Here is an 11949-nt window from a genome sequence, read left to right on the forward strand (position 1 = left end):
CCTTCCTTCCTTCCTTCCTCCCTCCCAGCGAGATTTGTCTCTCGACTAACTCGCTCGCTCGTTCTTTGGTTGCCTAGCAACAGCCTGTAGTGCGCAGCAGCAGCTTCAGGTTTCTCCACCGTGTTTCATTGCTGCTTAAATAGAAACGTTGTGAAATGAAACAGGAAGTGACACGCCACCAGTTTGGCTGGATGTTGGATATCTAAACTATAAAACTAATCAATAATAATTAGATGATTATTGACCAGTATCGTGATTATTATTACAGCTCCGTCTTCCTTCCTTTGTGAACCCAGAATGTAATCAGATTACTCTGGCTGGAGTCTTGCTGCCGTTTCCAGGTTACGTTTCATCTCCAGACTCCTGTCCTACTTCCTGTCCTCTAAATGGGAGCGTGTCCCTCAGTGGACGGACGCCTCTCACTCTCTCTCTCTTTGCTCGTCCCCCGGTCCTGACTTCCTGTCTGGTTTCCAGGAGCGTTTCCAGTTCCCCTCCCATGTGACCGACGTCTCTGAAGACGCCAAGGATCTGATCCAGCGGCTGCTCTGCTCCCGGGAACGCCGCCTGGGCCTCAACGGCATCTCGGACTTCAAGGGCCACGCCTTCTTCAGCGGCATCGACTGGGACAACATCCGCTCCGCCGAGGCGCCGTACATCCCCGACGTCTCCTCGCCCACCGACACCTCCAACTTCGACGTGGACGACGACGTCCTGAAGAACCCGGTGAGGCCCGGCCCGGACCGGAACCGGAACCTCCAGTGGTCCTCGGCTGCTTCACGGCTCTGTTTGTCTTCAGGACATCGGACCGCCAGTGTCTCACACCGGCTTCACCGGCCAGCACCTCCCCTTCGTCGGCTTCACCTTCACCACCGACAGCTGCTTCTCGGACCGCAGCGCGGCCGGCCGGGCGGCGCCGGGGGTCCGAACGGAGCCGGACGGCGGCGGCGGCTCGGAGGTGGAGGCGTTTGAGAAGAGGATCCGCCGCCTGGAGCAGGAGAAGCTGGAGCTCAACCGCAAACTGCAAGGTGGGCAAACGCCTGGGGACGGAGCCGGCCGGTTCTGGACCTGACCCGGTCCGTCTCTCACCCCGACCCGGTCCTCTGTCCCCTCAGAGTCCACCCAGGCCCTCCAGGCTCCGGCGAGGGGAGGAACTCTGGCCCGGGACAAAGAGATCAAGAAGCTGAACGAGGAAATCGACCGGCTCAAGAAGAAGCTGGCAGGTCAGTGAGTCGGCCCGGTTCCGGTCTCTGTGGGCCCGGTTCCGACCCTGACCCGTTCTCCTGCGATGTGGCAGACTCTGACAGGCTGGAGCACCAGCTGGAGGAGGCCGTCACGCTCAGGCAGGACTTCGAGAGCTCCGCCTCCAAGATGAAGAACCTGGAGAAGCAGGTGAAGTCGCTGAGGCAGGAGAAGGACGACATCCACAAGGTAAGCGTCCTCCCTGTCCTCCCTGTCCTCCCTGTCCTCCCCGTCCTCCCCGTCCTCTCTGTCCTCCCCGTCCTCCCTGTCCTCTCTGTCCTCTCTGTCCTCCCCATCCTCCCCGTCCTCTCTGTCCTCTCTGTCCTCCCTGTCCTCCCTGTCCTCCCCGTCCTCCCCGTCCTCCCTGTCCTCCCCTTCCTCCCCGTCCTCCCTGTCCTCCCCGTCCTCCCCGTCCTCCCTGTCCTCCCTGTCCTCCCTGTCCTCTCTGTCCTCCCCGTCCTCCCTGTCCTCCCTGTCCTCTCTGTCCTCTCTGTCCTCCCCGTCCTCCCCATCCTCCCCGTCCCCTCATGAAGTCGGTGTCTCCATCCTCCTCTCCCTCCGAGCAGCAGCTGGCCGACTCCCTGGAGCGTCTGCGCAGCCAGACCAAGGAGCTGAAGGAGGCGCACTCCCAGAGGAAGCTGGCCCTGCAGGAGTTCTCGGAGCTGTCGGAGCGGATGGCCGAGCTGCGCTCCTCCAAGCAGCGCCTGTCCCGCCAGCTGAGGGACAAGGAGGAGGAGATGGACGCGCTCATGCAGAAGATGGACGCCCTGAGACAGGAGATCCGCAAGACGGAGAAGAACCGCAAGGAGGTGAGGAAGGCTCAATGAAACTCTTCAAAATAAAAGACTTGTAGTAGAGAAGCTTCCAGCAGTCTGTCAGGAACACCGCAGACGTTTCACATCTAATCTAAGATATTGGAAAATGTTGCTGTTGACACTGAAAGTGAAATCCTGAATGAACCTTTCAGGCTCAGTTCTCAGGCCGACCCACTGAAAACCCACAAAACTCTGATCTCTTTGATTAGTAGAATTAATTGGAATTGATTGAAGCCTTTCTTCAGCAATAATCTGGTTTATCTTTGAGTTTTCAGTCAGATCTGCTCAATTTCTTGGTGTGTAAATTCATTTTCAGACCAAATATGACAAACGATCGACTGTCTTTAAGCTGCAGTTACTTTTTACGGCCACCAGGGGGCGACTTGCTTCATTTGTTCCAGATTGAAGGGACTTTTCTGTTGAACTTTGACATCTGAAGTGTTAAATATTGTGGGAATATTTTTGTCCCTGATGTCAGAAAGTGAAGCTGACATTCGTCCCACACACTGACACATTTCCAACCTTCACTTCTTGTCACTTATATAATTCTGACTTGCAGGAAATGAAAACCAGAAAATTACAGTCCCACATCAGATCAATATAAAAATATTTTTAAAATTCTGGGAACAACCAGTTTCTGTAGCAGAAACCTTTGGTGTCGTCTTCTCCTCCAGACAGCCCATAATGCTATTATTATTATTATTATTATTATTATTATTATTATGGTTTTGAGGACCATCTGTGAGCCACAATCATCAAAATGGCACCAAGTATTGAAGTCTTCCAGATGTTCCTGTATTTTATTTGTTTTGCTCCTTAAGCAGCGATCCTTTCACAATAAAAGCCTTTGTTTGTGTCCCAGCTGGAGGCTCAGCTGGACGAGGCGAAGGCTGAGGCGTCGAAGGAGAGGAAGCTGAGGGAGAACAGCGAAGTTTACTCCAAACAGCTGGAGACGGAGCTGCAGAGCCTGAAGGTGGGACCAGAACCGGAACCAGAACCAGCGAGTTCCCTGCAGCAGCCCAGTCATCGTGGTTCTGTTTGCAGTCCCAACAGGGCCGAGGAGCCGTGGGTGGCGGCGGCGCGGAGTCCCAGCAGGAACTGTCCCGGCTGAAGGCGGAGCTGGATAAGAAGGTTCTGTTCTACGAGGAGGAGCTGCTCCGGAAGGACTCGGCCCATTCCGGAGAGATCAAAACGCTCCGCAAGGGCCTGCAGGAGTCAGAGGGGGCGCTGCTCGCCGCCAACAAGGAGCTGCTGCAGCTCAGGGACAAGCTGGACAAAGCCAACAGGGACAGGTGGGTGCCGCAGACTGGACCGGGTCGGGACGGGACCGGGTTCTGACCCGGTGTGTGTGTGTGGCTCTACAGGCAGAACGAGATGGACGACGTCGTCGCTGAGCTGAAGGAGAAATATGAGCGAGAGAAGAACAGGCTGACTGAAGAGAACCGCAAGCTAACGACCGAGACGGACAAGGTGAGCCGACCCGTCCAGAACCAGAGTGTTGGTGTGAGAAACCCCGACCTAATCGGATCTCGTCCTGCAGCTGTGTTCGTTCGTGGACAACCTGACGGCTCAGAACCGGCAGCTGGAGGACGACCTGCAGGACCTGTCCTCCAAGAAGGAGAGCGTGGCGCACTGGGAGGCTCAGATCGCAGAGATCATCCAGTGGTGATTGGCTGACCCATCAGAACCGCCTCCTCCGCCACCGGGGGGCGCCGTGCGCTCACAGCCGCTGTTTCCTCTGCTCAGGGTCAGCGATGAGAAGGACGCGCGCGGCTACCTGCAGGCTCTGGCCACCAAGATGACGGAGGAACTGGAGACGCTGCGCAGCTCCAGCCTGGGGACCCGACCTCTGGTAACCAGAACTCCCTCAGAACCGGGTCAGGTTTCTGGTTCCTGGGAACCTTCAGCACCGGCCCTCGTTTTAACAGCTTAAACGTGTTCACTTCAGCCACAGAGAGGCTTTTATTGTGAAGGAGTGTGTTAATGTTGCGGTCCGACCCGTTGTAGTTCCTCAGTGTTGGTTCTGTTTCTGACTCGCTCTGGCAGCCTGAGTCAGGAGTGGCCACGCCCCCTAGGAAGCCCTGGCCTCCCATTGGTGGAGACAGGATGGTGAGTGTTGGCCGTAACGGAGTCGCTCCGCCTCATCTGTCGGACGCTTGCATGGCTGGCAGCATGTGGACCATCAACGGGTCCAGTTCAAGGTTCTGGACCCGACTGAACTGATCCAGGATCATTCCAGTGCTGGGCACTGCTATCGCGCTAATGGAAAACATCGGTTCTGCTAGCTCCAGCTAATGCTACATAGCATTAAGCTAACGCTAAAGAATTACACCAATATGTTATTTAGCTGAAGCTAATGCTAAACATGAATATAAACGACTTAACTACTTCAGAGTTTCAAGACGGATGTCAAACTTTATTCACCTGAAACTTAAAACATGGAATAAATGATTAAATCAGCTCTTTAGATTTCATGTAGCAGAAGCTAAGTGCTGGGCGTCTGAAGGTTGCTGGTTCGAAGACGTTGCTGCTGTTTGGTTTTAAAGTTCCTGGTTGTTTTGAATCGGGGTCAGAGTGAAATCAGTGATTTGCCACCACATGCTTCCTCACTGTGTGCTTCATGGGCTGCTCTGCCTGGCTGTTGCTCTGTGCTCATGATGCAGCCGCTGCAGTTTCATCCTGCTGTGTTCGGTTCCTCCGCTGCAGGACCCGCTGTGGAAGGTCCGCCGCAGCCAGAAGCTGGACATGTCGGCCCGCCTGGAGCTGCAGTCGGCTCTGGACGCCGAGCTGAAGGCCAAGCAGATGGTCCAGGAGGAGCTGCGCAAAGTCAAGGCTGCCAACATCAACCTGGAGAGGTCAGGGGTCACTTCGGCTTAGATGGGAATGTTGTGTTGCTCGGCGCCTCATACGCCTTTGTCTGTCGCTGCAGTAAGCTGAAGGAGTCTGAGGAGAAGAGGCGGGAGGTGGTGGAGCAGGTGGAGGGTCTGAAGAAGGAGGTGGAGGAGAGCCGCTCCCGCTCCGACAAAGGTCAGGAGTCTGTCCTGGACGCCGACCCGGACCCGGCTCTGTGTTCAACTCGTTGTGTCTGTGCAGGCCTGAAGCTCCCAGACTTCCAGGACTCCATGTTCGATTACTTCAACACGTCTCCTCTGGTTCCGGACCTCACCTTCAGGGTGAGTCTGCTCGCCACGCTCTGACCAATCACAGCGCCGGCAGGTCTGATGACTAAGTGACTGTTGCTTGTGTCTCTCTGTGACCTGGAGGCGTCACTTTGCTCCGCCTCCTCCCTGCTCGCCCTGTGGGAAGAAGTAAGTTTTCCCGGCAGGTCCCTCGACGTTCCTCCACCCATCCCAACGGTCCTCTGTCCGCCCCCTAGTGGTCACATCTAACCTCAATCGTAGCTGCTCACTAATGACATGGAGACCTCAACGTGGCCACGCCCCTTCACGTAGCCCCTCCCACTGATTAAGCCCCTCCCACACATGCAGGTCCTCATAGCCGTGTTCTCGTCTTCGTCTCTGTGGATTCGTCTCCATCAGCCTGTAGTCGGAGCAGAACGATCAGAACCAAAGTTCTGATCAACCAGAACCGCTCTCACGTTTAAAACTCATTTTCTGTCGTTTTCAGACGGGAGATTTAGACCCCACCCCCGAGAAGTCGCTCACCACGCCGCCTTCCCGATCCTCCGCCTCTGAGACTGAGGTCATCCACCCACAGTTTCAGTATCTGCAGGTTTGTGGTTGTAGGAGTTTGTTCACCGACTCGGTTTGTGTCAACAGGACGGAAAAACGCCGCTGGTTCCCGACAGTCCCTCCCCCACCTTACAGAGCTCAGCGCTGGCTACGCCCAAGGTACGCCGCCGCCTCCGATTGGTTCTGGCGACTCAAACTCATTTCTGCAGAATGACAAATCGGACTTTGTCATTTAAGCCTTCATCAGGTTTTGTCTCCTGAGCCCGTTTTGTTCATCGCTGCCTGCAGGTTGATGGATAAACGTGTCATAAAACTGGAACAGTCTGACAGTCTGGGTGATTTTTCCTTCTGCCTGTTCTTCAGGAATCTCATCTCTTCTTCCAGCAGGCGTTCCTCAGGGCTCCGCGCTCAGGAATCTCATCTTCTTCTGCAGAAGAATCTCATTTCACTCTTTGCTGATGATATTTAGATTTATTTTCCCAAAAAACAAGAACCCCTGTCTTCCTATTGATTATTCATTTAGAGCGGATTGTTTGAGCCGCTCTAAATGGCTGCAGTGAAATGTGGATCAGGTTTCCTGGTTCTGAACTGAGTGTCTCCTTGTTTCCAGCCCAAAGCTCACCAGCTGAGCATCAGGACGTTCTCCAGCCCCACCCTCTGCTCCCACTGCACCTCCCTGATGGTGGGCCTCAGTCGCCAGGGATACGCCTGCGAAGGTAAACGTTTCCTCCGATGCAGGTTCTGCTCGGTGTTGCTCGGCTCGGTATTGATGCGTCTCTGTGCGCCTCCAGTCTGCTCCTTCATCTGCCATGTGGCCTGTAAGGACCACGCCCCCCTGCTGTGCCCCATCCCAGCCGATCAGGCCAAGAGGCCGCAGGGCATCGACGTCCAGAGGGGCATCGGCACCGCCTACAAGGGCTACGTCCGGGTAAGGCTGCCGGCCTCCAGCAGAGCGGCTCTCGCTTCCTGAGCTTCAGCAGCCAAGGCTTCAGAGTCTCTTGCTCCGTTTTACTGCTGCAGGTCCCGAAGCCCAGCGGCGTGAAGAAGGGCTGGCAGCGAGCGTTCGCCGTGGTGTCGGACTGCAAACTGTTTCTCTACGACATTCCAGAGGGGAAGTCCACCCAGCCGGGCGTGGTGGCCGGTCTGGTCCTGGACCTCAGGTGAACTCAGGATCAGACATCACTGGAACATGGATGTCTGTGGTTTTATGTAACGTTGGGTTTGTTTCAGAGATGAAGATCTGTCCGTCAGCTCTGTGTTGGCGTCGGACGTAATCCACGCTACCAGGAAGGACGTCCCCTGCATCTTCAGGGTAGGAAACCCCGCCTCCTTCGGCCGGCTCCGCCGCCTGCCGACCGCCACGTCCTAACTGTCGCTGATGCAGGTGACGTCGTCGCAGCTGAGCTCGCAGTTCTCCTCGGTGTCGCTGCTGGTGCTGGCGGAGAGCGAGGAGGAGAAGAAGAAGTGGGTCCGGGTTCTGGAGAGCCTGCAGAACATCCTGACCAAGAACCAGCTGAAGAGCCAGCAGGTCCACATCCTGCATGAGGCGTACGACGCCTCGCTGCCCCTCATCAAGACGGCCCTGTGCGCCGCCGTGCTGGGTCAGTACCGCCGCTGTCAGAACCGCAGACCCACTCTGTGGTTCTGTTCTGGTTACTGATGTCTCAGCTCGTTTTCAGTCGGGTTGTGGACTTTTACACCTTTTAAACCATAAGTTTTCTGTTTTCTTGGTGTTTTGAGTTTAGAAATACAAAATATTCAAAATATTGGGTAATTGTGAAACTTGGTCCAGAAGAACACATTTATAAAAAAACATTTTTTACAACTAAAACCTGAAAATTTGTTTTTTTAATTGTTTTAATTTAAACTTTAGCACCTGCAGCAGTTTGAATATAAAGTTTGTCTTTATGCTGATGACATGTTGCTCTTTATTATTTAGTAAAAGCTTCTTTTGTCTGAGCAGATCGGGAGAGGATCGCCCTGGGAACAGAAGACGGCTTGTTCATCGTCGAGGTGACCAGAGACGGTGAGTCGGAGATCAGCAGTTTACCCAGAACATGAAGACATTTAGGAAAAGTTTTCCGGTTTTACCACAGTCCCTGCTCCTCCTGGTCCAGTCTGCATGGTTTACTGTCCGTCCCAGAAACGTTTCAGTGCAGAAGAAATCATTTCTAATCTTAATTCCAGCTTTAAATTCATCCTGAAAAACAAATCTGTTGGATGGTTGGAGAAACAGCTGAAACAGACTGGGAAGCACGGTGGTGGCTGCATCATGCTGGGGGTTTGCTTTCTACACCTCAGGCTGCTGCTGGTCGGACTGGTTCAATTCCAGCAACTGGATGGACTTCGGACATCCAGAGTCTGGACAGAACCCAACAGAACCAAGCAGAACCAGCAACAGAAGCCTGAAAGACTCCGGGTGGCTGGTTCTGATGGTTCTGATGGTTCTGATGGTTCTGTGTTGCAGCCGGTTCTGATGGTTCTGTGTTGCAGTCATCGTCCGGGCCGCTGACAGTAAGAAGGTTTACCAGATCGAACTGATTCCCAAGGAGAAGATGGTGGCTCTGCTGTGCGGCCGGAACCGGCAGGTCCACTTGTACCCGTCGGGGGTTCTGGACGGGGCGGAGTCGACCTTCGACACCAAGCTGGCAGAGACCAAGAACTGCCAGGTTCTGACCACCGGGCTGCTGCGACCCGGAGGCCCCGCCTGCCTGCTGGCCGCCGCCAAGCGCCAGGTCAGAGCCGTCACCGGCGCGGCCCGACCCGGCCCGGCCCGTTCTAAACCCTGGTTCCGCCCCGCAGGTCCAGTGCTACGAGATCAGCCGGGCGAAGCCGTACCACAAGAAGCTGTGGGAGGTGCAGGCGCCGGGGACGGTGCAGTGGCTGGGCATGCTGCGGGACCGGCTGTGCGTCGGATACTCGTCCGGCTTCGCGCTGCTGGCGCTGCAGGGCGAGTCGTCGCCCATCAGCCTGGTGAACCCGGCCGACCCGTCCCTGGCCTTCCTGGCCCAGCAGCCCATGGACGCGCTGCACGCCCTGGAGGTCGGCGCCGGCGAGGTTCTGCTCTGCTTCAGCCAGCTGGGCGTCTACGTGGACGGGCAGGGCCGGCGCTCCCGGACCCAGGAGCTGATGTGGCCGGCGGCGCCGCTGGCCTGCTGTAGGTCCACCTGATGATGATGATGTCATGTTGCTGTTTTCACATCATTTTCCAGTAACATAACAATAACAGATTATCAGCGATCAATAAACTACATTATGATGAATATTTAACACTTTCAAAGTAAATAAACAAACTGAGTCGCTGTAAACGACCAAACTAAAGATTTTAACATCCAGTTTTTGGTAGAAAAGAAAAATAAATTAATCAAATGGAAATTATTGATCTGGTTGTAATTCATTGAGCTGTTAATTAATTTATTGCTTATTGTAACAGGCCTGTTGCTGCTCTTAAAGGGCCGGAATACACTGATAGAACCATTAAAATATTAATGTCTGCTTCCAACAAGTAACATTAACTATTAATGAACATCTTTTCACATCCATCCCATCTCCAGGATTTCAGATTAGTTTTTCTGATGATGGTTTAGAAATATTGGCAAGTCATTTTTCTACATATTGACTGTAAATGACATTTTGTCAGCAGCTTCACACATAAAAAGATTAAAAATTACAAAATAACTCGATATACAGTTTAAGACTATAACAGGATGTTCTTTGCAGTTATTAGAATCTGAGGGTTGATCAGCAGAGTGAGAGTCAGTGAAACATGGTGGTGGCAGTATCATGCTGTGGGATCGTTTCATTCCTGTCTTTGGTCTTTAGGTTCGAACTCGTCCCACCTGACAGTTTACAGCGAGTACGGAGTGGACGTGTTCGACATCCACACCACCGAATGGGTCCAGACCATCTCCCTGCGCAAGGTAACCAATCAGGGCTCAGCCAATCAGGGCTCAGCCAATCAGGGCTCAGCCAATCAGCACTGACCGTGGCTCTCTCCCCAGTTCCGCCCCCTGAATGCTGAAGGAACGCTGAACCTGCTGAGCTCAGAGCCGCCTCGCCTGGTTTACTTCAGCAACGCCTCTTCAGGTAAAAACACAGAACCAGAACCGGGAACAGGACCAGAACCGGAACCGGCTGACGGTTCTCTGTCTTGGCAGAGGGAGACCTCACCATCCCGGAGACGTCGGACCACAGCAGGAAGCTGATGGTTCGGACTCGCAGCAAGAGGAAGTTCCTGTTTAAGGTTCCAGAAGAGGAGCGGCTCCAGCAGAGGAGGTGAGTCGGATCCTCAGAACCAGGAAAAGTTCTATTGATTGATTAATTCCCCCTGATGCTCTCTATCTGCACCAAGTGTTGAACTGAAATCTGTCAAAATGACAGACAGTCGTCAGGTTTTCCATCAAACCTGACGGAAAACCTGACGTCATCAGGTTTGACGTACAATTAAAAACAGTATGGAGTTTTTAATTGACTCCATACTGTCAATTAAAAACTGACAGTATGGAGTTAAAGTGACGGCTGCCCTGAAGTGAGCTACAGGGAAACTTCCTCTGCTGTGTTTTCATCACCGTTCAGATAATGAACGAGTGAGGAAGCTGGTCAAGCCCCGCCCATCTGCTTCCTGTAAAGCTGGTCAAGCCCCGCCCCTCTGCTTCCTGTAAAGCTGGTTAAGCCCCGCCCCTCTGCTTCCTGTCGTCAGGGAGATGCTGCGGGACCCAGAGCTCCGGTCCAAGATGATTTCCAACCCGACCAACTTCAACCACGTGGCCCACATGGGACCAGGAGACGGCATGCAGGTCCTGATGGACCTCCCCCTGGTAACGCCTCTTCCTCCTCTCCTTCCTTTTCTTCCTCCTCCTCCTCCTCCTCCTCTTCCTCCCTGCATGGCATGTTCTCCTCTCACAGCTCTGGTCATCACTGACTCCTCCTCTGTTCTTTCCTTCCTCCTCTTCCTCCTCCTCCTCTTCCTCTCTGTTCAGGTCGGTGACCTCACCTCCCTCTCTCCCTCCCCGTCTCCTTCTCCCTCCTCCTCTTCCTCCCGTCACACCCTCATCTCTCCCCCCTCCAACTTTGAGCACATCTATCACATGACGTCGGCATCGGCCGGCGCCTTCTTGCAGAAGGAGGCCTCCTCTTCCTCCTCCTCCCAGCAGAGCCTCCTGCAGCCTTCCTCCTCCTCCTCCTCTCCCTCCATCTCCTCTCTGGGAAGGGTAGGCAGCTGCTCTCTTCCTCCTGCAGCTTCAGGAAAACAACAAACTCAGAGTTCCCACTGATTGAAGGTGACTTGAACGCAGCAGCCTGATTTCTACCTGCTGCAGCGTTCGCTGAGTCGCCATAGCAACGGGGATGAAGAACTGATCTGTGCTCCGGTTCTGAACCTGTTCACCTCAAAACAACCCAGAATTTAGTTCATCTGCTTTATTTTTAGATATTTTACATAATTTTCCAGCCCCCCATATTTTACTTTAATTGTCCAATTAAAGCTGAGTTTAATAAAAAACAAGATTTTAACAAAGAGCTTTTATTGAACCATTAATGTGCCTGAAATATAAATAATCCATGGAAACGGATCAAATTATTACCAGATTTTGTTGCTTTTATATTTAAACCTTATTTTTATTTTGCGCCTCAGAGTTGCTGCTGGAGCCCAGCCTGGATTAATAATCCAGATTATTAATATTTAAGCAGCAGCAGGCTGAGCTGTCGGGTCAGTCAACGCGTCTCTTTGGTTCTGTGTTCAGAGCGTGATGCCGTCCGGCCAGGACGACCCAATCAGAGACAAGCCCCGCCCACTGTCCAGCATCTCCCGGCAACACAGGAGCAAGTCGCACATCACGCGCACGGCGTCAGGTGAAAACCCGCCGGGCCGACCCGGGTCACAGCGGCAACGCAGAGTAAAATAGCAACCAGAGCTGCGTTGCTCAGCTGCGTTGCGTTGCACAGCTGTGCTGCGTTGCTCAGCTGCGTTGCGTTGCTCAGCTGCGTTGCGTTGCACAGCTGTGTTGCGTTGCACAGCTGTGTTGCGTTGCACAGCTGTGTTGCGTTGCTCAGTTGTGTTGCACAGCTGTGTTGCGTTGCTCAGCTGTGTTGCGTTGCACAGCTGTGCTGCGTTGCACAGCTGTGCTGCGTTGCACAGCTGTGTTGCGTTGCACAGCTGTGCTGCGTTGCACAGCTGTGTTGCGTTGCACAGCTGTGTTGCGTTG

At 53.8% G+C, this 11949-nt stretch overlaps 1 protein-coding gene across 1 annotated transcript in view; it reads left to right on the forward strand.

Annotated features, from left to right (window-relative positions):
* cdc42bpb (CDC42 binding protein kinase beta (DMPK-like)) overlaps positions 1 to 11949 on the forward strand; it is a 30792-nt gene that overhangs the window by 13777 nt on the left and 5066 nt on the right. Inside the window, exons 7-35 of the mRNA XM_015046625.1 lie at positions 303 to 723; positions 797 to 1025; positions 1113 to 1220; positions 1295 to 1428; positions 1806 to 2048; positions 2917 to 3027; positions 3099 to 3346; positions 3419 to 3524; positions 3595 to 3719; positions 3801 to 3906; positions 4761 to 4909; positions 4984 to 5081; positions 5148 to 5227; positions 5318 to 5362; positions 5682 to 5756; positions 5834 to 5905; positions 6357 to 6462; positions 6538 to 6674; positions 6767 to 6906; positions 6977 to 7058; positions 7131 to 7347; positions 7710 to 7772; positions 8240 to 8481; positions 8549 to 8903; positions 9569 to 9666; positions 9748 to 9832; positions 9904 to 10021; positions 10446 to 10563; positions 11488 to 11596. Of these exons, the coding sequence (XP_014902111.1) occupies positions 303 to 723; positions 797 to 1025; positions 1113 to 1220; positions 1295 to 1428; positions 1806 to 2048; positions 2917 to 3027; positions 3099 to 3346; positions 3419 to 3524; positions 3595 to 3719; positions 3801 to 3906; positions 4761 to 4909; positions 4984 to 5081; positions 5148 to 5227; positions 5318 to 5362; positions 5682 to 5756; positions 5834 to 5905; positions 6357 to 6462; positions 6538 to 6674; positions 6767 to 6906; positions 6977 to 7058; positions 7131 to 7347; positions 7710 to 7772; positions 8240 to 8481; positions 8549 to 8903; positions 9569 to 9666; positions 9748 to 9832; positions 9904 to 10021; positions 10446 to 10563; positions 11488 to 11596 (4220 nt within the window). The remainder of the gene's footprint in view (positions 1 to 302; positions 724 to 796; positions 1026 to 1112; positions 1221 to 1294; positions 1429 to 1805; positions 2049 to 2916; positions 3028 to 3098; positions 3347 to 3418; positions 3525 to 3594; positions 3720 to 3800; positions 3907 to 4760; positions 4910 to 4983; positions 5082 to 5147; positions 5228 to 5317; positions 5363 to 5681; positions 5757 to 5833; positions 5906 to 6356; positions 6463 to 6537; positions 6675 to 6766; positions 6907 to 6976; positions 7059 to 7130; positions 7348 to 7709; positions 7773 to 8239; positions 8482 to 8548; positions 8904 to 9568; positions 9667 to 9747; positions 9833 to 9903; positions 10022 to 10445; positions 10564 to 11487; positions 11597 to 11949) is intronic.

The sequence above is a fragment of the Poecilia latipinna genome, unplaced genomic scaffold, assembly GCF_001443285.1.
Source record: "Poecilia latipinna isolate Pla-1442-1.1 unplaced genomic scaffold, P_latipinna-1.0 Scaffold786, whole genome shotgun sequence".
NCBI lineage: Eukaryota > Metazoa > Chordata > Actinopteri > Cyprinodontiformes > Poeciliidae > Poecilia > Poecilia latipinna.